The sequence below is a fragment of the Cicer arietinum genome, chromosome 8, assembly GCF_000331145.2.
Source record: "Cicer arietinum cultivar CDC Frontier isolate Library 1 chromosome 8, Cicar.CDCFrontier_v2.0, whole genome shotgun sequence".
Lineage (NCBI taxonomy): Eukaryota > Viridiplantae > Streptophyta > Magnoliopsida > Fabales > Fabaceae > Cicer > Cicer arietinum.
This window is the reverse complement of record NC_021167.2, coordinates 12517380-12540239: the sequence shown is the minus strand read 5'-3', so window position 1 is coordinate 12540239 and position 22860 is coordinate 12517380. Positions and strand designations below refer to the sequence as shown.

Sequence of the window (22860 nt, the reverse complement as noted above, 5' to 3'; positions counted from 1 at the left end):
TTAAACTCCACCGGGATGAGTATTAAACTTCACAAAGAGATGAGGTTTAAACTCCACCTGGATGAGTATTAAACTTCACAAAGAGATGAGGTTTAAACTCCACATGGATGAGTATTAAACTTCACAAAGAGATGAGGTTTAAACTCCACCGGGATGAGTATTAAACTTCACAAAGAGATGAGGTTTAAACTCCACCGGGATGAGTATTAAACTTCACAAAGAGATGAGGTTTAAACTCCACCGGGATGAGTATTAAACTTCACAAAGAGATGAGGTTTAAACTCCTAATGGAGGGGTCTTGGACCCCACATATTGATGGGTTTTAAACTTCACAAAGAGATGAGGTTTAAACTCCACCGGGATGAGTATTAAACTTCACAAAGAGATGAGGTTTAAACTCCACATGGATGAGTATTAAACTTCACAAAGAGATGAGGTTTAAACTCCACATGGATGAGTATTAAACTTCACAAAGAGATGAGGTTTAAACTCCACATGGATGAGTTTTAAACTTCATAAAGAGATGAGGTTTAAACTCCACATGGATGAGTATTAAACTTCACAAAGAGATGAGGTTTAAACTCCACACATATGGGTCTTGTACCCAACACTGGATGAGCTGGTGCTCCACATGATTAGATAATACTCACTTTGCAGAAGGAGTATATCTCCATCATTGAATTAACTAATTATTTTGTGGAATAAATGTGTATATTAGAATTATCTGATTACGATAGATGTGGACTATCATTAATTTATTTGATGAGTTTTTAATTAATTATTGAAAGTAGTTGGTTATTATAGAGAAATCTTAGTTATATCACGAGTAGTTCTAAAGAATATTTTTGGATGAAGGCGGGTGCCATTATCGATTTTTCCGGTTACCGCTCCGGCTGAGAACAATACTTGTTTTGAAATTGTGTGTATTATTCACTGGGATTTTGTATCTCATTAAAGTGTTGTTTTCAGATACTGAGACCGTTGGAGACGTCGAGAGTTAAGAAGTCCTACCTCCCTTGAGAAGAGTGATTTCCTTCGATTAGGTTAGTAGATCAAGAATAAGTAGACATAATGTCTACATTGCATTTTATGTCGGGATTAGACACTATTTGCCCAGTTTTGGATATTTTAATTACTAAATATTTTTCAGTGGTAAGGATAAATTTTTGATATTTCATAACATTACTTCTTTCAAATAATTTATTATTTATTACAGCACCTTATTCTCTTATATTATTCTTACAACTTTAGCGTTATTACCTCAATTTTTATACCCACGTAACTAAGCGTTACAGTTAAAATTATATTTAAGTATGAGAGACACTTGTTTATGCTAAATGCCACCGTGTAGAAAATGTGGTTTGAGAGGCACGAACGAAAATATTTTTTCCTATTTTGATTAGATGTGCACAAAATATTACTTTTCTTTTAGTCCATAAGGTAGGAATTAAAATTGAAAATAATTATATTTATAAAAATGTTAACGTGCAAATGTTTTTATTTATAAATACTTAAAATAAAATACAACAATTTTATAAAAATTAAATTTTTTTTAATTCATAATTTTATTAAACTTTAATTGATTTGGATATCACATTATATGTTTACATGATTTAAGATAGTTGGTATTCATTACTTCTTTTTTGTTTTTCTTTTCAAAATATAGTCTTTAGGTTTTCAATTTAATATATTGTATGCTATATTCAAGTTTAAGTTTGTTTATGATATTATTAGTTTGTTTCTTTTATGTTTATTATGTTTTATGTTAGTATTTTGTGTTTTGAATTTTAATAATATATGCTAAGTTTATGTTTAAGTTTGTTTATGTTAGTTTAAGTTTGTTTCTTTTTTTCTTTTCATACTTACTCTTTTATGTTAATCAAAATCAGAGATAATTGTTCCATGTATAAGTTAAGAAAACACTTATCTACAAATTTCAAAATAAAGTTAGTGAGGAAAAAGTTTATGCCTTTGAAAACTTGACTGTGGCTTCTGATGGTGGTCTATACAAAACTGAAAAATCATCCATACAAGCTTAACTTTCAATATTCAACAAAACTCTTATCACTTGCATCATTAATAGTTTTTGGCCCGATTTACATGTTTGTTCCAATCTCAGAAATCATTGGAGGGCTTATGACATTGATTACTTAATCAATTAGTCATACTTTAAGTTTATTAGTTCATGTTTCTAAATTAAATTTTTTATAATCTATATCACATACTAGGACAATTAAATCTTATTACATCGGTTTTTATGTACATGTTAAATCGGTTACTTGTCCGATTAAACATTAAGCGTTGTAATAAATAATTAATTATAAAATCAGCTAAAATGACAAATGTAGCAAGTCAAAATTCGTTGCACAATAACATATAGTACGTGTTATTATAAATAAATGCATTGCAAAATAACATATAGTACGTGTGAGATTATACTAAGTTATGTAAAATTTAATAATAATTTCATATTAAGTGTTCGCATTTAATGATCACATGTGGAACGTTGAAGAAAAAATCACATAAATAAAGTCATAACTACAAAAAAATTATTACTATAATTAAAAACATATTAAAATTAATAAATAGCTATAATTAGTATTGATAACAGACTTGTCAAAATAAAGTATTATAACCGACCATTAAGACTTAAGACATGTTATTATCTATACAATATATGTTTTGGTATTAATAAAAAAAAGTTTGGTCTGAAAGACATAATATACTCATATATTATCCATAAATGACACTTATTTTTCTATATTAATTGATTTGTCTAAACTTATTTTTCTCTATTAGAACCTACAATTTTTTAACATCAGTATTTCAAATTATAAATCATATATTTTTGATGATTTTCATTTATATTGACATAATTGTTTTGGAAACGATATTTTAAGTAATTTAATTAGCTGAATTATGTGACTCAATTATTAATAAAATGATTTTAGATTTGTACATGATAAAACTTTTAATACATTTGTAGATTTTATAAAATTTATATATGATAAAATGTTATTCAATAGTGTAACATTAAATAAATAAAAATATACGTGTGTGTTTTCCGAATGAAAAGTATCTAAGCAATTCAGGTGAAACTCAAGGTGAATTAATTGGATCTAGATGAAGCTAAAACTTTGTTAGATATTGAAATGAATAAATTATTAGAAAACGTAAGAAAGAAATGGTAAGAAACATAATTAGTTTGGCAAAATTAAAATTGGCAAATTATACCTAGAAAAAATGTGAAAGATTGAACTATATGATTCTAGAATATTTTATGCGGATATATAAATTTTAACATATTAGTATTATTGTGAATAAGATTTTAAAATTTCAAAAATAATATAAAATATTGATTTTGTTTGTAGCGTATTTTTTTCTCAGACAATTTATTTAAGTAATTTATTTTTTCTCATTTTACTATTATTTAAGTAATTATTATATATCTTGCGCAATGCGCATGTCATATTCTAATTTTTAGAAACTTGCATAATCTACAACTTTGTGTGATGAACTAAAGTAGTGCTAACAATATTATGTTCAGTTTGTTAAGGTTAAGAATTGAATTTATAATTTGTAGTATTTTTTTATATGTTAATTCAAGTAGCTTATAGTTTATAATATTTTTATTCGAATTTTACCCTTATTTAAATTAATGTTGCCCTTTGTAATTTATTTATTATAATTTAAACTAAAAAATATAAAAATTATAAATAATTTTAAAATATATTTGATTAACTAACATGCTGCAGACAATGTAAGTCAGCATTTTGAATATACCAGGGACAACAACTAACACGGTGCAGACAATGTGAGTCAACAATTGATGGACTTGTATTTCTTCTATTTAAATACAAAGCAGATAAACATTTCGAACCTACCAAAATATTTTCAATTAAACATTTCGATCCTACCAAAAGTTCTCTATGAGTGGTGGCGGAGAAGGAGTTGGTTTGCAATTTACTCCAACATGGATTGTGGCTCTTTTTTGCACATTCATTGTGTTTGTTTCATTTGTCGTTGATTGTGCTCTTCATCATATTGGCAAGTTTCTGAAAAAGAAAAAAAAAAAAAAAAACTACTCTTTCAAGCCTTGCAAAAAAATCAAATATGGTTTTGCTTTTTTCTTTCTTCTTATTATAATTTCTTTTTTGTCTTAATCTATGAAAATGTAAGACAACTTATGATTTTAACAATTTTGTTCTTGTGTTTATGCAGAGTTGATGTTGTTGAGTTTTATTTATTTGTTTGTGAATGTAACACTGAATAGAATCACAAAAATATGTCTTCATGAGAATTGGACTCATCATATAGTTTCTTGTATTCTTGTTGGTAAAAAATATATTTTAGGCACTACTAGGCATCTTTTAGGCAATGATTGATCATAGCATTTGAGCACATGTTTCTAGCTTTCTACTTTGGTATTTTAAAAACTCGTTATAGTTTAGAATAATTTTTTAGCTTGTTGTTAAACTTTGGGTTGAAATTGAATTATAATTTTATTATTTGTATTTTGACTCCTGCTCGCTCTGTAGGCCATAACTTGAGCTATGGATATCGGATTGACGCATGTGAGGAGGCATTGGAAAGATAAAAATCAGAGCTACAACTTTTATGTTGGAATAAAACCCCAATGCCAAACTTTAATGTTCCTAAATTACAAATTTCCTAATTTGGACTTTTATAATAATTTTAAATAGCGGACCACTTGTTTTTTAAGCTCAAAATTGAGTACTATATATCGTGAGTTTCTTTCCTTTCTTATAGAGGGAATTTTCGGATTCAAATTCAAAAAAAATATAAACACTTTTTATTTTAATTTCATGGAAGACTAATTTCATAAGATTAATCTACGAGTTCAGAGTTTCATCAACACCTTGAGATTCAAGTTACACTGTCACTTTTACTTCATGATTCTATTTCTATTTATTTGATTATATTGATATTCTAATTGCTTAAATTGAATTTCAATAGGATCGATTAAATTCATTTGACATAATTTGGTTTCGGTTTCTAATTTAATTGAATTTTAATTTACGACACTTGATCGTTAATTATAATATATCGATGAATGTGATGCATAATTCAGTCAAAGAAACCGAATTCACATAGGGTTGATTATGCTTGTTTGATCAATTATATAGTTAAATAAGAATAGAATCATGAATTAGAAATTAAACTCATTGATAGAATATGTGATAGGTCTGAAACTCGAAATACTAGATTAATCGTTTTGCTCAAACAAAAATCTAAAACAAAAAACCTTTCTAATTTCAGCTTTCAATTTGGGTAATGTTATTATATCAGATGTCCTTGTGAAATGACTTGAGTTATTACCTCTGTCTATATTTTATCAATTGTATTTGACCCGTGTGCGACGGCGGATCAACTTATGATTTTAACAATTTTATTTTTGTGTTTATGCAGAGTTGATGTTGTTGGGTTTTATTTCTTTGTTTCTTAATGGAACACTAAGTAGAATCACAAAAATACGTCTTCGTGAGAATTGGACTCATTATATGATTTTTGGTAGTCTTGTTGGTAAAAAAGATATTTTGGACACTGCTAGGCATCTTTTAGGCAATATCATCGATCAACAGAAGAAACACTTGGATATTGTGCTACTAAGATATTGAAATCATAATTGAAAAGGAAAATTTGAGTTTTGACCATTTTCATCTTATTCAATGTTTTGAATTCTAATCGCAGTTTTGTTACAATTTTTGCAATTGCGGAAAATTGAATACAATATTCTTAAAATAAGGAAAATTTGAAAATTCATAATTGTGTTTGCAATGCGGTTGCGATTGTTGAAACTTTAGAATCTTCACATTGGACAGTTATATATATCATGTTAGTTCTCTTGATGCTATTTAGACAATTTTGTTTTGATGATTTAATCATGTTATCCCCTTTTATCATATTTTGTATTATTGTCATTGTAATGTCAGGGCAAGGTGCCTCTATTATCAGTGGAAGAACTGCATCACTAACATATTTTTTTATTTTTGTACTAGTTGTTGTTCATGTGACTTCATGTGTTTTGACTATAGTTTTTAGAGGATTAAAGATTAATATGTAATCTAATCATAAGCTTTATTATTATAAATTGTGTTTCTTAAAAGCTTTTATATAATAATAAGAATTGTTGTCATTAATAGATTCGTGGGTGGAAGCATTGGGAAGACCCTATTTAAGATGAAAACCATGAAACTCAACATGGTAAACAAATCATTAACTTTGTAATATATTGATGATTGTGATGCTTAATTCAGTCAAAGGAACCGAATTCACAAAGGGTTGATTACGCTTGTTTGATCAATTCTATAGTCAAATAGAAATTGAATCACGAATTAGAAATTAAACTCATTGATGAAATTTGTGATAGGTCTGAAACTCGAATCAGTGTATTACTCGTTTTTCTCATATGTTCAAACAAAAATCTAAAAAAAACACTTTCTAATATCAACTTTCAATTTGGTAAATGTTATTATATAAGAAGTCCTTGCGAAACGACTTGAGTTAGTACGTTAATCTACATGCTCTAGGATTTGAGTGATAAATTCATAACCCTTGCTAAACACTCGAGAGAAATTTTTGATGAGATTGTGTGAAGAGAGAGTTGAACTTGATGAATGAATGCTAAAGTATACAAATTTTGTTATTTTTTTTAAGCAACCATGAAGCATGATTAATGTTTTGTAATAGTTGAGACATTAAGAATTGAGTTTGATTTGATTTGAAAAATTGAGTTTAAGTTTGCTTTTAATTGTACCAAGTCTGAAATTAATTGTTGTTTGGGGACAAGCAATAGATTAAGTTTGAGGTTGTGATGATTCCTCATCATAATCCATATTTTTCATTGATTTTAGTCTTATTTATCTTTAACCGTTAGTTAATTTAATGAGTTATTTGATATATTTTGTTGATTTTAGTTCTTTAAGTTAATAAAATGACTTTGATTTTATTCCCTTGATTAAGTAGGGATTTTTTTTCCATAATATTACGTTACTTTTGTTTTAGTGCAGTACTGAATTTTGGCGAGAAATCAACAATACCTATGTGGCGTATTTCAGCCATATCTGGAGTTGTAGATATTCAATTGGAGTCAAACCAAGTGCGGATGAAAGCTAAGATCTATATCTACAACTTTCATGAAGACATCGCAACCCAATTCAGACCCATAAGAGGATCCAAATGCAGACATCGCAACCCAATTCAAAAAAGTTGTTCGCCTGAAGCGCAACCACCGTATTTTCAGTCTGAAACCTCTGTAAGGTCGCGCTGAAACGCAAAAGCTGCGCCCCGAACGTGTGGCACGTGACGGTATTCAATAAATATATAATATAATATTATAATTATAATTAAAATAAAATAAAATTAATATAATATTAACTACAATTATATTAATATAAAATAATGATTAAAAAATCTATCACCTAATATATATTTTATTTATTTTAAGTTATAACGAACAAAACCTAAACCATAAAAGGAGATTTTAGTTAAAATTATAAAGATAAATTAACAGGAAAAATAATTAACTATAAATTTTTGGAAGTATCTTATTAAAATAACTATACAAATTATTGCATTTCATCAGATACGTTAAGGACAAAAAATAAAATTTTGAAATATTGCAGGGATGAAATTCAAAAAAATATTTTTCAGGGACTAAAACTAAAAATTGTTATATATACAGGGACCAAAAGTTGTTTCTCTTTGTCAATTAACGTTTTTTTAACGTCCACTTAACGTTAAAGACCTAAAATATATATATTTTTTTAATATTATAGGGATGTAAACAAAAAAAAGTTATGAGCACCAAAATAAAAAAATCTTATATTTAAACTTATTTTAAAATTAACGGAGGATGCAACAGCATTTTTCTGACAAGTGCTTCTGCAAAAACGTTGTTGTAGGTCATATAGCGTCATAATGTTTACAGCGTTTTTAGATCGCTTAGGATACAAGTGTTGTAAAATATAGCGCTCTTACATAATACTTATAGTGCTTTTTAGAGCGCTTAGTATACAAGCGCTGTAAATTATAGCGCTCCCATATTATTTTTACAGCATTTTTAGAGCGCTGTAAAATATAGCATTTTCACATAATTACCATATCTTTTCGAGCGTTTTGTATATAAGTGATGTAAAATAGTGCGTATTTGATAAAAATCATTCCCTTTAAATAAATAAAAACATATTTAATATGTTATCTCCCTAACCCTACGAACCCTCCTCTCCTCTACTGTGCAAACCCTCATATGTTGTGTGGTGTCGTCTCGCTGAACCTTCCTCTACTGCTCCTTTACTGTGCGCCCATTTCCTTGAGTGATTGTTGTCTCAGGTATTGTACTTATTAATTTGTTGTTGTCATTAAAATTGATAAATTGTTACCTGATATCATATAAAATATATTTTTTTTTAAATCTTTTCGATCTATTTTGTTTTGAAATCAGACTTGTATGCATAACCTTGAACCTTAGTTTCCATTTTCCAATATTAGACTATATATACTATAGATTGGTATAATGTTATCAGTATCTTATCATTTGTGTAACACTGCATTCATATAGGTCATATAAAATAGACCAGAAATGTATGTCTGCCAATCGATTGTCAAAAGAGTATGACAATGGAGTGAAGGAGTTTGTTGAGTTTGTAGTGAAGAATGCAAAAGACCAAAATCGAATCATTTTTCCTTGTTTAAAATGTTGTTTTGGAAATCGCGTTAGAGTATATCAATTGGAAGAACATTTAGTATGGCATGGAATTAATCAAAGCTATACATGTTGGATAAGACATGGTGAGAAAAAAAAAATAGAACACTAATTTTGAGAATGGTTCGACATATGCTTTAGATGATTTTGACACAGATATATATGAGCGGAACCGAGTTGAAAAGATTGCAAAAGCAGTTGAAGAAGATCTTCGAGATTGTCCTAAAATGTTTGAGAGTTTGTTGAGTGATGCAAAGAAACTATTATATAATGGTTGTACTAAATTCACAAGACTATCGACGATATTAAAGTTGTACAACATAAAAGCGACTAATGGATGATCTGATAAAAGCTTCATATAATTATTAACACTCCTAAAAGATATGTTGCTAGATGATAATGAACTTTCCAGTCAAACTTATGAGGCTAAACGAACTTTGTGCTCTATTGGCATGAGTTACGAAAGGATTCATGCGTGTCCTGATGATTGCATTTTATTTCGAAATGAATATGAATTACTAAAGGCATGTCCGAAATGCAACGTCTCTCGATATAAGAAGAAATAATCTACTCCAACAAAAGTCGGGTGGTATTTTCCTATAATACCAAGATTTAGGCGCATCTATCGTAGTGGAGAAGATTCAAAACACTTGACATGACATGCAGATGAAAAAATTATAGATGAAAAGTTTCGATACCCTGTAGATTCTCCACAATGGGCAAAAACTGATCACGAGTATCCTGATTTTGGGAGATAGTCAAGAAATCTACGACTTGCACTTTCTACTGATGGAATGAATCCACATGGTCTTCAATGCATCTCACACATCAAGTGGCCTGTGATTTTGTTGATTTATAACCCACCTCCATGGTTATGTATGAAGCCTAAGTTTATGATGTTGTCTCTGTTTACGATATGTCATTGTATTGTTGCCTAACACTTTTCCAAAGGTTTTTCGTTTTCTTAGGTTCATTATTAGTGAGAGAAAAAGGGTTTATGAGATTAATGGGAGGAAAAACACGATCAAAGGAGGAACCTTGGTGTTGTGGTTGCCATCGAAAATATCTGACAAGGCCAATGCGACAACAAATAATAGCGAAAGTTCAAAACCCTAGTAAAGTAAAAAAAAAAAATCAAACATACATTCAACTTCATAATTCAAAATAGAATGGGTTTCCTTGTTACAGGGCTGACAAGAAAAGACAACTTCCATGTCCTTCCCTCATCCAATCCATGGCCCAATCTTTCTTTTGAAACTCTTGTTAGAGCCTTTTCTTCTCATAATCGTCAACCCATGAACTAAAGACGATGTGTTAACCTAAAATATTTTTAATATGTCACATCCCTCTCTAAGCAGAAATGCCTTTACTTTGGTCAATAAGAAATTTATGCTCTCGCTTCTCCTTCTTTGAGTCTTATTTGTTTAATTAGTTGACTTGAGCACAAGGAATGGGCTTCAGTTTGGAAAAATGCATTCCACTAGTTTTTCTTCATTGAAACTGGATAAGGCACATGAACCAAAGTCAGAGCAGAGGAGGAGACTAGACAAAATACCCGCATTGAGCTTCCCCTAGAGCTTTGAGAGAGTTGTTTCTCCGTATTTTCTAGTTACCCACTCGTTTCTCCATCTCAAGTCAAGGCCAACCATCTATTTATGGATGTTTAATAAATTGAAATTGAAAATTTAATTTTGGATTATTTTGATTCAAGTAAATTCCTTGTATAGATTAGTTTTAGTTGTTATTTATTTATTTAAATTTAAATAAAAATAATATTTAAGTTAGGTTCTATATCAATGTAATTAATTTTGAATGATTATACGAGAATATATTAAAAAATTATTTAATAAAATCAATTTCAAATAATATTAGTATAGGTTCCTTTTATTTGTTTGTCGATGATAAATTAAAATTCTAAAATTTTCATTTATTTTATTGTTAACTTAATAAACATCACTTACACGATTAAATAAAAGAAAAGGGGTGTTGTGGGTTCAAAATGAGGTAAGCATGTTATAGAAAATTATGGTAAGCATGTTATATATCATAACTTTCCTTCATAGTAACTTTCTTTTATATGTTATATAGATATAGATATAAATATAAAATATAGATATAATTAAAAAAAATTATATTTGATCTAAAAATGTTTTAATTAATTCAAATTTTTATTTGTAAGTCTATTAACGTATATAGTATGTGTTTGGATTAACGTTTGTAAATGTACTTTTAAGTAATTTTGATTTTGCAAATATTTTTTTAGTTAAAATTAAAATTTCTTTAACATAATTTATGTTTAGATATTTTTTATACAATCTTCATTTTATAAAATTAAAATTTGCTTGGATAATATAAGCAAATACATTTTTAAATGTGTATTTACTAAAAAAATATATATTTTATTATAATATAATGTGAATTTTGCAGTTAATATATTTTGCATTTAGTGATATTTTTGACTAAACATGGATTTGGAGTAAAATTAAATTTATAGAATTAATTTTCAGGAGAATCCAAACATAATATTAACCCATTTTTCTATTATAAAAATTATATTTAGAGTTGTAAATGAAAATATGTTATTTAAGTTTGATAACTTTCATCCCTAAAAAACAGTTCTTTAATTTTTGACTTAAATTAATAACAAGATGATCATGTGCCTAATCGATAATATAACTTTAAAAAAATAAAATAATAATGGGTAATATATTTAACTTATAAAAAAATATTTTAAATTATGTAAGAAAATTAAGGAGAAATTACCTTTTATTTATTTATTGTTATGTTATTTTAAATTTTTAAACCATTCATATCTAGAAATCTTTTAAAATTTTAATTACACATAAACCATTCGCCATCCGCGTTATCTCAGCCGTCTATCCCGACCTTGCCTTCTTTCTATATATACTTTTCTCTCAAACCATAGAGTAAACGTGTTCTATATTGTTTGTTCTTGTTTTGTGTTTAACTCGTTTGTGATGAATTCGATTTCTTGATTCCAATTTTTTCTAGCACTAGTTCTTGATATCCGTTGCTCTGATTTCGATTTCTTCTACTCTTTCTTGATATCCTTTGCTCCGATTGCTTGCTTCTTGATGGCTCGATTTCAGGGTTTTCTATTAAAGAGAATGCATCCAGATAGACAAATCAAGTTTCTTCAATGAGTCGTTCTTTTATTTTTATTTTTTTGCTTTGATTGCAAGACATACGAATTGCGAACCTGTTTTTCTGCAGCATGCTTTGTCGAAATAATAACGTTCTTCACAGCAAAGAATGGACGCTCGAGTTTTGTTTGGTGATCTCTAGTAAAAAAATATTCGTTTCAATCTTTCTTTTTAGATTCTGAGAGCATATTTTCTTTAAGTAAATTTTTTCGTTTAAATATTTCTGTTTTCATTGTTGATTTTGTTCATCTTCGGTGTTGCAGGAGAGGTAATCTGTGAACACACGATTCCTTCTCGGTTCTATCTTCCTCTTGTTTGATCTTGATGTTTTGTATTCTTTTTCTCTTATCCTTTATCGTACAGGTTCTTGATTTTGTTCTTGCTGGTTTCTTTCATTGAGTTTGTTTTTCTTATTTGCATGATCTGCTGCTATTTTTGAGTTCGTTGGGAGTCCTGATGCGAGTTTTCTGTTTTTAGACGTTTTGCAAGACATGGTCATCATTCGTCACCCCTGGTTGAATTTACTTAATTTAATTTCTATCATTGAATTGTGTTATTTTCCTATTATGGCTTTGAATGTTTTGATCTCCATACATGTGAATTGAAACACGAACCCGTTTTCTGCAGTGAAGGTTGTTTTGAAGTAAAATAACGTTTTGTATAGTATCAAGCCTCAGGTTTACTTTTGTACACTCTTCTTGGATTGTGAATTATTTTCATTTCATCTTGAGTTTTTATTGCTAGTGTTCTTGATTTACTCCTTTATGATTTCCACTTGTGAAACTTTCGGCTTGGTGTTGGTGGTTTTGGAGAGACTGAGACAGTTTGGTGAGCCTATCTAATTGGCGACTTGGTTTGGAGAATTATGCTATTTGTCATCAACTATTTGTCACAGCGTAATCATTCTGATTATCTGTTTGCTGGGACAACTTTGTTGGGAGAGGTTTCTGTTATCGTCTTTTACTCATCTGTAGTAAGAAGAAGCCAAAATTGTGTCATTTCATATGGAGTACATGATCTTGCAAGTTGGATGGAAATTTGTTCCAATGATTCATAAGCTCTTGCAGGCTGTGTTGTATACTTTTAGCTGTTGCTAGCTTTTAATTCGGCCATCTTTACTAAGAATCTTCACATTTCATTATTTGTTTGATACTCAGCATATACTTTTGTCAGTTCCTTTGAGTTTTCTGTGTGAAGTTACAGGCGAGATAGCCTATGACTGTGTAGTTTGCTGTGGAACTCGTGGCAGAAAGAAGTTCAGTTCTCAAACACCCTTAGGATAAAAACGTTACATATCTAATATCTTATTGTTTTGGGATATTTGTCCTTTGATGGAGTGCCCTGCTGGTTTTGGATTTTTTGTGTTGCTGTTTCAGCAAGATTCTAGAGTGTACATTTTCCCTCACCGAGGATGTGGAATTAAGGATAACTTGGTTTGTCATTTTTTTGTTCTGTTGATTTGCCACTTCCTTTGTCAAATTTGTTTCTATTTTCTTGTCAATTGTGATACTTAGGAGTAAGGTTAAGAATAATAGTATTATCTCTAGGTGTACATGAATTCTTCTGGTATAGGGGTAAAGTCTAATTTTGCATTGGAGCACTGGAATCTACAATTGGTTAATGAACTCCTTCTGGTATAGGGGTAAAGCCTAATTTTGCATAGGAGCTCTGGAATATACAATTGGTTGTGTCCTATATTATCACGATTGCTGTTCTTTCATTTGGTGATCTCTACTTTGACTATGTTATTTTCTGGTTTCTTAGTCTGTTGAAGACTTGTTTTCTCGATCTTTTGAGAGCTATGTGTGGATGTCACAAGGGGATGTTGACAGTGAAAGCCATCGCATAGATTATCAAGGACGTGATTTTGCTATGGAGAGAGCCAAATGTACCATGGGATGTGGCAGCTGTTGTAGACATTATCAAGGACATGCCTTTGGATTTAATGGGTCATTTTTCTCCTTGATTGTGTTTATTCTGGAATTCTAGAATGGGATATCGTATGATATTGTAATGTGGCGATGTTGATTTTTGTGTTTTTTACTGTATTTGTAAGAGAGGTTTTGAAGTGCATGGACATCTTTTTCAAGGATAATTTAAGACATGCATTTATGTGTTTCGCAGTGAGTTGAAGTTTAGATATCTAAAACGTTGAGCCTTGTTGGAGGGATAAGAAAGGGAAAGCCCTAGATACATCAAATTTCTTCAGTGTCATTATAATTTTTATTTCTGGATGTTGATCGCAAAACATACAAATGAATTGTGAACTTATTTTTCTGCAGTGTGGTTTGTCCATATGATAACCTTATTCGAAGTATCAAGCCTTGAGTTTTGGTTGGGTGATATCTAGTATTATCTTTTTGTTTCAGTATTTCCTTATCGATTCTGAAAGCATCTATTTCTAATTGTTATTCCCCTTCTGATTTTGCAGCGGTGGTAATATGTGAAACACACAATTCCTTCTGGTCCTATCGTACTGGTTGATATATTCTATTTTCCCTCTTTTCTCCCTGGTGATTTTGGTTTCCCGGTTGAGCTTTTATTCGGAGTTTGTTGTTCTTATTTTAATTATATCTGCTTATATTATTATTGAGTTGTTACATCTTTGTTTGTTTGCTCTTCTAATTCTTCTTTTACGTCAATGTCAATTGTGATACATAAGAATAATCAAGGTATGCTCTTAAAAAGGAAGACAATTGTAATTCTCAATAGAATGGATACGACGGAGAACTGCTCCAGATATAATAATCAAATTTCTTCAGTTAGTCGTTCTTCATTTTTTAATTTCAGGCTTTGATCAGAAGAAAAAAGAAAATAATTGTGAGAATATTTTTCTGCATCGCGATTTGTCAAACTAATAATGTTCTACATGGAGTGTGCTTTGATGTTTGATTTGGTAATCTCTAGTAAATTCTTTTCGTTTTCAATAATTCTCTATCAATCAATTCTAAAAGCGTATTTTGGTTGAATTGTTGTTTCCTTTTTGGTGTTGCAGGATATTTAAATCTATGAACATGTTATTCCTTTTGTTTCTATCTTGGTTTTGTATGATCTTTCATGTATTGTATTTTGATTATTTTTTGTTTTCTTGATTCTGAGTTTTGATTTGGCTCTGGATTTCATCGCAGTTCACGTGGAATTGAAATATGAACTTTGTTTTTGCAGTATAGTTTGTTTCGACACATTAACATTATGTGTAGAGTACCAAGCTTCAGTTTTAATTTGGTACCCTATACTATATTATTATAAATTATGTCCATTTCATTTCTTCTCGGTCAATTCCTATCAAGCAGACCAGTTTTCTCAATTTACTCTCTTATGATTTCCACTGTTTCCGGTCAGATGAGTCTATTGGTGTGTGTGGTAAGAGTTGGTTGGTATAATTGAAAAGTTGAGCCTTAGGGGTTTTCTTAGTTCTTATCATTAAGACTTCTTTTTTCTTACAAATGTTTGTTCTAAATTTGGGTTTTGGATTTGTATTCTTACAGTGCAAAAGTTTACATGATTCTGGAAAATTTGTTGCATATCATCAGAACAAAGAGATAGCGCCTATGATTGTGTGGTTTGTTATGGAAACCGTGGCATGAAGAAGTTCAGTTCACATACCCTTCGGTAAAAACAATAATTTTTTTCTTTACGTGTCTAATATCTTATTGTTTAGGGATATTTGTCCTTTGATGGAGTGCCCTGCTGGTGTTGGATTTTTTGTGTTTCTGTTTCAGCAAGATTATGTAGTGTTTGAAGCATACAAGATTTTAGAACTAGATCAAACAACGTAGCTGTCAAATTTTGGGTTGGAGGACTAGAATCTACAATTGACTGTTATATTATCAAAGTCGTTGTTCTTTCATTTGGTTGTCTACTTTTGACTAAATTGTTCACGTTTTTGTCTTTTTATCATCATGTGTTGGTATCACGAGGAGGATGTAGAGTGAAAGCCATGGCATAGATTATCAAAAGCGAGCCTATTAATGTATCATTGGATGTGAAAGCTGTTGCGGACATTTTAAGGACATGTTTTGAGCCTTTGGATTTAGTGGGTGATTTTTCTCCTTGAATTTATTAATTCTGGAATGGGTATCCTGATATTTTCATTTGGCAATACTGATTAATGTGTTTTTTATTAAAAGTTTAAGGAGGGCTTCAGTATATATGATTCTGAAATACACGTACATTTCTTTCAAAAGATAATTTGAGACATGCGTTTATCTGTTTACAGTAAGAATTGAAACTTAGTTCATCTAGAGCCTTTTTTCATACTTAATGCATGGATTAATTACAGACTTTGATGGTAAGGCGTACTAATGAATCGTTAACTTAATTATGTGCAGCTTGGTGTATGAAAATTACATGTACATTTCTTTCAAAAGATAATTTGAGACATGCGTTCATCTGTTTACGGTAAGAATTGAAACTTAGTTCATCTAGAGCCTTTTTTCATACTTAATGCATGGATTAATTACAGACTTTGATGGTAAGGCGTACTAATGAATCGTTAACTTAATTATGTGCAGCTTGGTGTATGAAAATTACATGTACATTTCTTTCAAAAGATAATTTGAGACATGCGTTCATCTGTTTACAGTAAGAATTGAAACTTAGTTCATCTAGAGCCTTTTTTGATGCTTAATGGATAGATTAATTACAGACTTTGATGGTAAGGCGTACTAATGAATCGTTAACTTAATTATGTGCAGCTTGGTGTATGAAAATTACATGTACATTTCTTTCAAAAGATGATTTGAGACATGCGTTCATCTGTTTACGGTAAGAATTGAAACTTAGTTCATCTAGAGCCTTTTTTGATACTTCATGCATGGATTAAATACATAATTTGATGGTAAGGCGTACTAATGAATCGTTAACTTAATTTTGTGCAGTTTGGTGTATGAAAATGACATCGTTCTTCATAGCATCGAGGCTTCAGTTTTGATTTTGTGATCCCTACTATATTCTTTTGGTTTCAGTATTTCCGTATTAATTCAGAGAGAATTTTTTTCTAATTGTAATTTCCCTGTTTGGTGTTGCTGGAGAAGTAAAACACAATTTCTTCTGGTTCTATCTTACTGTTTGATCTTTATTATTTTCACTATTTTCTCCTTGGTTATTTTGGTTTCCTGAATGAGGTTTTATTTATGTTCTTGCTGGTTTTGCGCTTGAAGTTTGCTTTTATTACTATGATTATTGTATTTGCTGTTATTATTGAGTTTTTAGTGCTTTGATTGTTTGCTCTTCCAATTCTTCTTTGATGTCAATTTTTTGAATTTGAATTTTTTTCTTCGTTTGATTGTTTATATAGTTTTTGGATATAATTATGCATTCGAAAATCGAGACATTTTTCAGCTAGCTGATTCCTCGATATCTACAATGTTTTGTGATTCTCAATACTACAGTTAAGACGGAGAATGGCTCCAGATAGAAAATCAAACTTCTAAAATTAGTCGTTCTTCAATTATTTTTAATTTTGCTTTGATCAGTAGAAATAAGAATATGACTGTGCGCATGTTTTTTGCATCCTGGTTTGTCAATTTGATAAATTTCTTTTTGGAGTGGAGGCTTCATTTTTTATTTGGTAATCTCTAGCATATGCTTTTTGTTTTCAATAACTCTTTGGTGTTGCAAGCTAAGTTATCTATGAACATGTGATTCCTTTTGGTTCTATCTTCCTCTTGTTTGATCTTTTATGTTCTGTATTCTGATTATTTTCTGGTTTCTTTACTCTATTATGATTTTCACTATTTCAGGTAAGATAAGTCTTTGGGTGTATGGTAAGAGTTTGTAGTTATAATTGAAAAGTTGAGTTTTAAAGGTTGTCTTACCATTAATACTACTTTTTGCATACAAATGTTTGTTCTACATTTGGGTTTTTGATTGTATTATGACAGTGCAAAAGCTTACACAGTTATGGAAAAATTGGGATGACTTGGTGAGCCTGTCATCTTTTTTCTTGTTTTTTTGTGCATCTATTTGTCACAACATATTTCCTCCGTACATGTATCATTTTGGTGTTACGTGGGTTTGATGTGAAATATTTTCCTTCTTTGTCACTCACCAACTTTTTAGTTCTCCCTTTGATGTAGAGAAATTGGAGATGAGTTCCTTTCTGCTTTGTACAATAATGTCATGATGGCCGTTCATATATTTCCTAGGCTTTAATTGTGGCAACTACACTTCTTGATTCCTTTACGAAAGATTAGCCGGTAAGATTCTCAACCTCTTTCTTCTATGAGTTATTCGTTTATTATTTATGATTATGAAGTGCATGTACATTTCTTTCAAAGACAATTTGAGACATGTGTTCATCTGTTTAATAGAAAGAGTTGATGTTTGGACATTTAGAGCATTTTTTGATACTATGCATGGATTAGAAAAACGAAAACCGCCAGATAAATCAAACTTCTTCATTGCGACATTATTTTTATTTACAGATTTTGATCTTAAGGATATGGACTGCGACATCTGTGGCGTTAGTATCAAGTTCAATCGGATATAACTTTGAATGTAATATGGGATGTGAAGGCATTGGCTGACATACATTATCAAGGATGTGAAGCCTTTAGGATAAAACTTGTCATTGTATCAAAATGTAATTTTTATTGAATTAAATAGTTGTGCTTATATGATGTGGTGTTGGTAATATTTAATTTTTTGTTTATCAAGATAAGAAATGTTTTTGTATTTATGATTCTTCCAAACATTGGGTAGGATATCGATTTTGGAGTATAGTTCTTAGCTTTGGACATCTGTGCTTTACTTTCTTTTACTTCTTTTAAGAATATGACTGTTTCCTACACTGAAATCCTTTTTTCTTTTTTATTTTTTTTCATATCACGGTTTTAAAAGAAGTTTAAATTTTATTTCGTTATAATTTATATTTAATTAATTTTGATCAAAAGAATTTTGAACCTAATTTTTTTGTTGCTGTTTTGCAGTGTTTATCAAAATTCTTCAAGGCATGACTTGAATGTAAAAATTTGAATATTTTCTTAGGTTTTAATTTTCAAAAACAATATGAATAAATATAAGTAGTTTTTGGCATTTATAAATTGTGTTCGTTGTAGTATTCTAAGGTTTGAACTCATTCACTTAGAAAAGAAACTTAGAGCATGACTAAGGAAGCAACAAATTGAGGTTAGGTTCCATTTATTTATATGTACTTATTTTTTATGTCAAGGAAAATGATGATGAACCATAAAAAGCGAATCCAAAGTAAGTTACAATATACAATACATAAAGTCTTTTTTCTTTGATAAATGGATGTCTATCTAATTGAATTTTTTAAAGAGTTAATTTAATTTCTTGTATGATATTTTAATTGCTATGTCTGTTTTTAGAAGTCTCTTTAATGACGGGTGAAAACTTCAGCCAAACTATATTTGTAGATTGTTGATCAATAATTAATATATATTTAGAGAAATTGGAAATGAGTTCCTTTCTACTTTGTACAATAATGTCATGATGACCGTTCATATATTTCCTAGGTGTTAATTGAGGCAACCACACTTCTCATTCCTTTGCAAAAGATTAGCCAGTACGATTATAAACCTCTTACTTCAACGAGTTATTCATTTATTATTTTTATTTATTGAATTAGCCAGACATACAAATTGAATTATGAACCTATTTTTCTGCAGTGTGCGAAGCATATTTTTCTTCTAATAAATTCAATTCATTTAAATATTTCTTTATTGATTTTGTCAGCATATTTTTCTTGATTTTGGTTTAATCTTTGTTGTTGCAGGTTCAATTCCTTCTGGTTATATCTTTCGCTGGTTTGATCTTCTTGTATTGTATTCTTATTGTTTTCTAGTTGTTGATTTTGGTTTCTTGATTTTGGGGCTTGATTTGGTTCTTGCTGGTTTCGATATGCGGCTATTATTTACATTTTAACTGTTTTTTCTTTTATTATTTTAATGATCTGTAGCTATTATTTAGATTTTAATTCACTGTTCTTCCCATTACACTTTTGCGTCAGTTATTTGATTAATTTTCTTTGGTTGATCATGTTTAGTGATAGTAGGCTGGACTTCTGATGTTTATAAGGTGTTGTAGAGATGTTTTGCGAAACTAGATACACGATAATTAGTTTTTAACTTGTGGTTAAATATAGTCAATTTTATTTCTTCATTTAAATTTATTATTATTTTGATTTTAATTTCTGGCTTGATTGCCACACATTGAATTGAAATATGGATCTGTTTTCTGCAGTGTAGTGGATCAAGTCTCAGGTTTGTTTTGGCTGGGATTGTGAATTATTTTCATTACATTTCTTTTTTGGAGTTAGACTGTCTAGTTTTGTTGATTATGTTATAGGTGAGATATGTCTGTTGATGTGGAGTGAGGATTACAACTGAAAAGTTTTGGCTTAGGGTTTCTTTACCCATCAATGCTCATTTTTCTTAACCAGAATATGACTTTTTTTATTTATTTTTTAAAATTTTGGTTTTCAAACTTGTAATTTGGCAGTGCGGAAGTTCATACTATTATGGAGAGATGAGAAAGATTTGTGAGCCTTTCCTATTAAATGCTGCTCGACAACATGGTTTGGAGAATTATGTTACTCTTTGTTTTTCTTGGGTTTTTTCAGAAATAGTCAATGTAATTTTACTGTACGTATTTCAAAAATATTTTTCACAAATATTTCTGTTGTATATAAAAATGGTCATTTTGTATTTACATATATAATATCTTATTGTTTTGGGATATTTGTCTTTTGATGGAGTGCCATGAGGTTTCGGATTTTTTGTGTTGCTGTTTCAGCAATATTCTAGAGTATTGAAGCATACAAGATTCTAGAGTGTACCTTTTCACTCATCGAGGATGTGGAAGTAAGAATAACTTGGTTTTGCATTTTTTTTGTTCTGATGATTTGCATTTTATTTGTTCTGATGATCTCTAGTATTATCTTTTTGTTTCAGTATTTTCTTTTCGATTCTGAAAGCATTTATTTCTAATTGTTATTCCCGTTTTGATTTTGCAGGGATTGTAATATGTGAAACACACAATTTATGTGTTTTGCTGTGGGTTGAAGTTTAGATATCTAGAACAGTGAGCCTTGTTGGATGGATAAGAAAGGGAAAGCCCTAGATAAATCAAATTTCTTCAGAGTCATTATTATTGTTATTTCTGGATGTTGATCGCAAAACATACAAATGAATTGTGAACTTATTTTTCTGCAGCGTGGTTTGTCAATATGATAACCTTCGTCGAAGTATTGAGCCTTGAGTTTTGATTGGGTGATCTCGAGTATTATCTATTTGTTTCAGTATTTCCTTATCGATTCTGAAAGCATTTATTTCTTTAGTTAGTCGTTCTTCATTTTTTAATTTCTGGCTTTGATCAAAAGAAAAAAGATTATAATTGTGAGAATATTTTTCTGCAGCGCGATTTGTGAAACTAATAATATTCTACATGGAGTGTGCTTTGATGTTTGATTTTGGGATCTCTGGTAAATTTTTATGTTTTCAATAATTCTCTGTCAATCAATTCTAAACGTGTATTTTGGTTGATTTGTTGTTTCCTTTTTGGTGTTACAGGATAGTTAAATCTATGAACATGTTATTCCTTTTGTTTCTATCTTGCTTGTGTATGATCTTTCATGTATTATATTTTGATTATTTTCTGTTTTCTTGATTTTGAGTTTTGATTTGGCTCTGGATTTCATCGCCGTAGACGTGGAATTGAAATATGAACTTTGTTTTTGCAGTATAGTTTGTTTCGACACATTAACATTTTGTGTAGAGTACCGAGCCTCAGTTTTAATTTGGTACTCCATACTATATTATTATAAATTATGTCCATTTCATTTCTTCTCGGTCAATTGCTATCAACCAGACCAGTTTTCTCGATTTACTCTGTTCTTATTTCCACTGTTTCCGGTCAAATGCGTCTATTGGTTTGTGTGGTAAGAGTTGGATGGTGTAATTGAAAAGTTGAGCCTTAGAGGTTTTCTTAGTTCTTATCATTAATACTTCTTTTTTCTTACAGATGTTTGTTCTACATTTGGGTTTTTGATTTGTATTCTGACAGTGCAAAAGTTTACATGATTTTGGAAATTTTGGGAGAAAAACCACGACAAAAGATAGAAAAGTAGCATAATTCTGCAAACCATGTTGCATATCATCAGAACAAATAGATAGCCTATGATTGTGTTGTTTGCTATGGAAACTGTGGCATGAAGAAGTTCATTTCACAGACCCTTCGGTAAAAATAGTCATTTCTTTTGTTACATATCTAATATCTAATTATTTTGGGATATTTGTCCTTTGATGGAGTGCCTTGCTGGTGTTAGATTTTTTGTGTTTCTGTTTCAGCAAAATTATGTAGTATTTGAAGCATACAAGATTCTAGAACCTTTGCCCTCCCCAAGGATGTGAAATTCAGGATAACTTGGTTTGGCACTTTTTTGTACTGTTGATTTGCCATTCCTTTTGTTATCTTTTTTTAGTATATAATTGTCAATTGTGATATGTAAATATAAGAATAAGAGTAAGGACAAAAATAATAATATCATCCCTCAAGTAGTACAAGATCTTTGGTGTAGGGGTGCTGTGAAATTTTGTATAGGAGGACTAGAATCTACAATTGACTTTCATTTGGTTGTCTCCACTTTTGACTCAATTGTTCATGTTTTTGTCCTTTGATCATCGTGTGTGGGTATCACGAGGAGGATGTAGAGTGAAAGCGATGGCAGAGATTATCAACAAGAGAGTCTATTAATGTATTATTGGATGTGAAAGCTGTTGCTGACATTTTAAGGACATGCTTTAGGCCTTTGGATTTAGTGGGTGATTTTTCTCCTTGAGTTTATTAATTCTGGTATGGTAGTCCTGATATTGTAATTTGGCAATATTGATTAATGTGTTTTTTATTAAAAGTTTAGGGAGGGCTTCGATATATATGATTCTGAAATACATGTAAATTTCTTTCTAAAGATAATTTGAGACATGCATTCATCTGTTTACAGAAAAA

General features: G+C 30.0%; 1 protein-coding gene and 1 long non-coding RNA gene across 34 annotated transcripts in view; both read left to right on the top strand.

Annotated features, from left to right (window-relative positions):
* The window catches only part of LOC140919064 (uncharacterized), a 16452-nt gene extending 10813 nt beyond the window's left edge, over nt 1–5639 (top strand). Inside the window, exon 6 of the mRNA XM_073364575.1 lies at nt 5431–5639. Within this exon, the coding sequence (XP_073220676.1) occupies nt 5431–5639 (209 nt within the window). The remainder of the gene's footprint in view (nt 1–5430) is intronic.
* Nucleotides 5640–11639: 6000 nt separating this feature from the next.
* LOC101499871 (uncharacterized) lies at nt 11640–22787 on the top strand. 33 transcript variants are annotated; one of them, XR_012161665.1, is made up of 8 exons: nt 11640–15114; nt 15378–15501; nt 15820–16107; nt 16221–16290; nt 16587–16656; nt 16770–18089; nt 18318–20717; nt 20870–22787. It is a non-coding gene; the product is annotated as an uncharacterized lncRNA (long non-coding RNA). The 33 variants fall into 33 exon arrangements; XR_012161660.1 differs by having other exon boundaries at nt 11640–15252; XR_012161655.1 differs by having other exon boundaries at nt 11641–15501; nt 15820–15925; nt 16020–16107.
* Nucleotides 22788–22860: the final 73 nt, after the last annotated feature.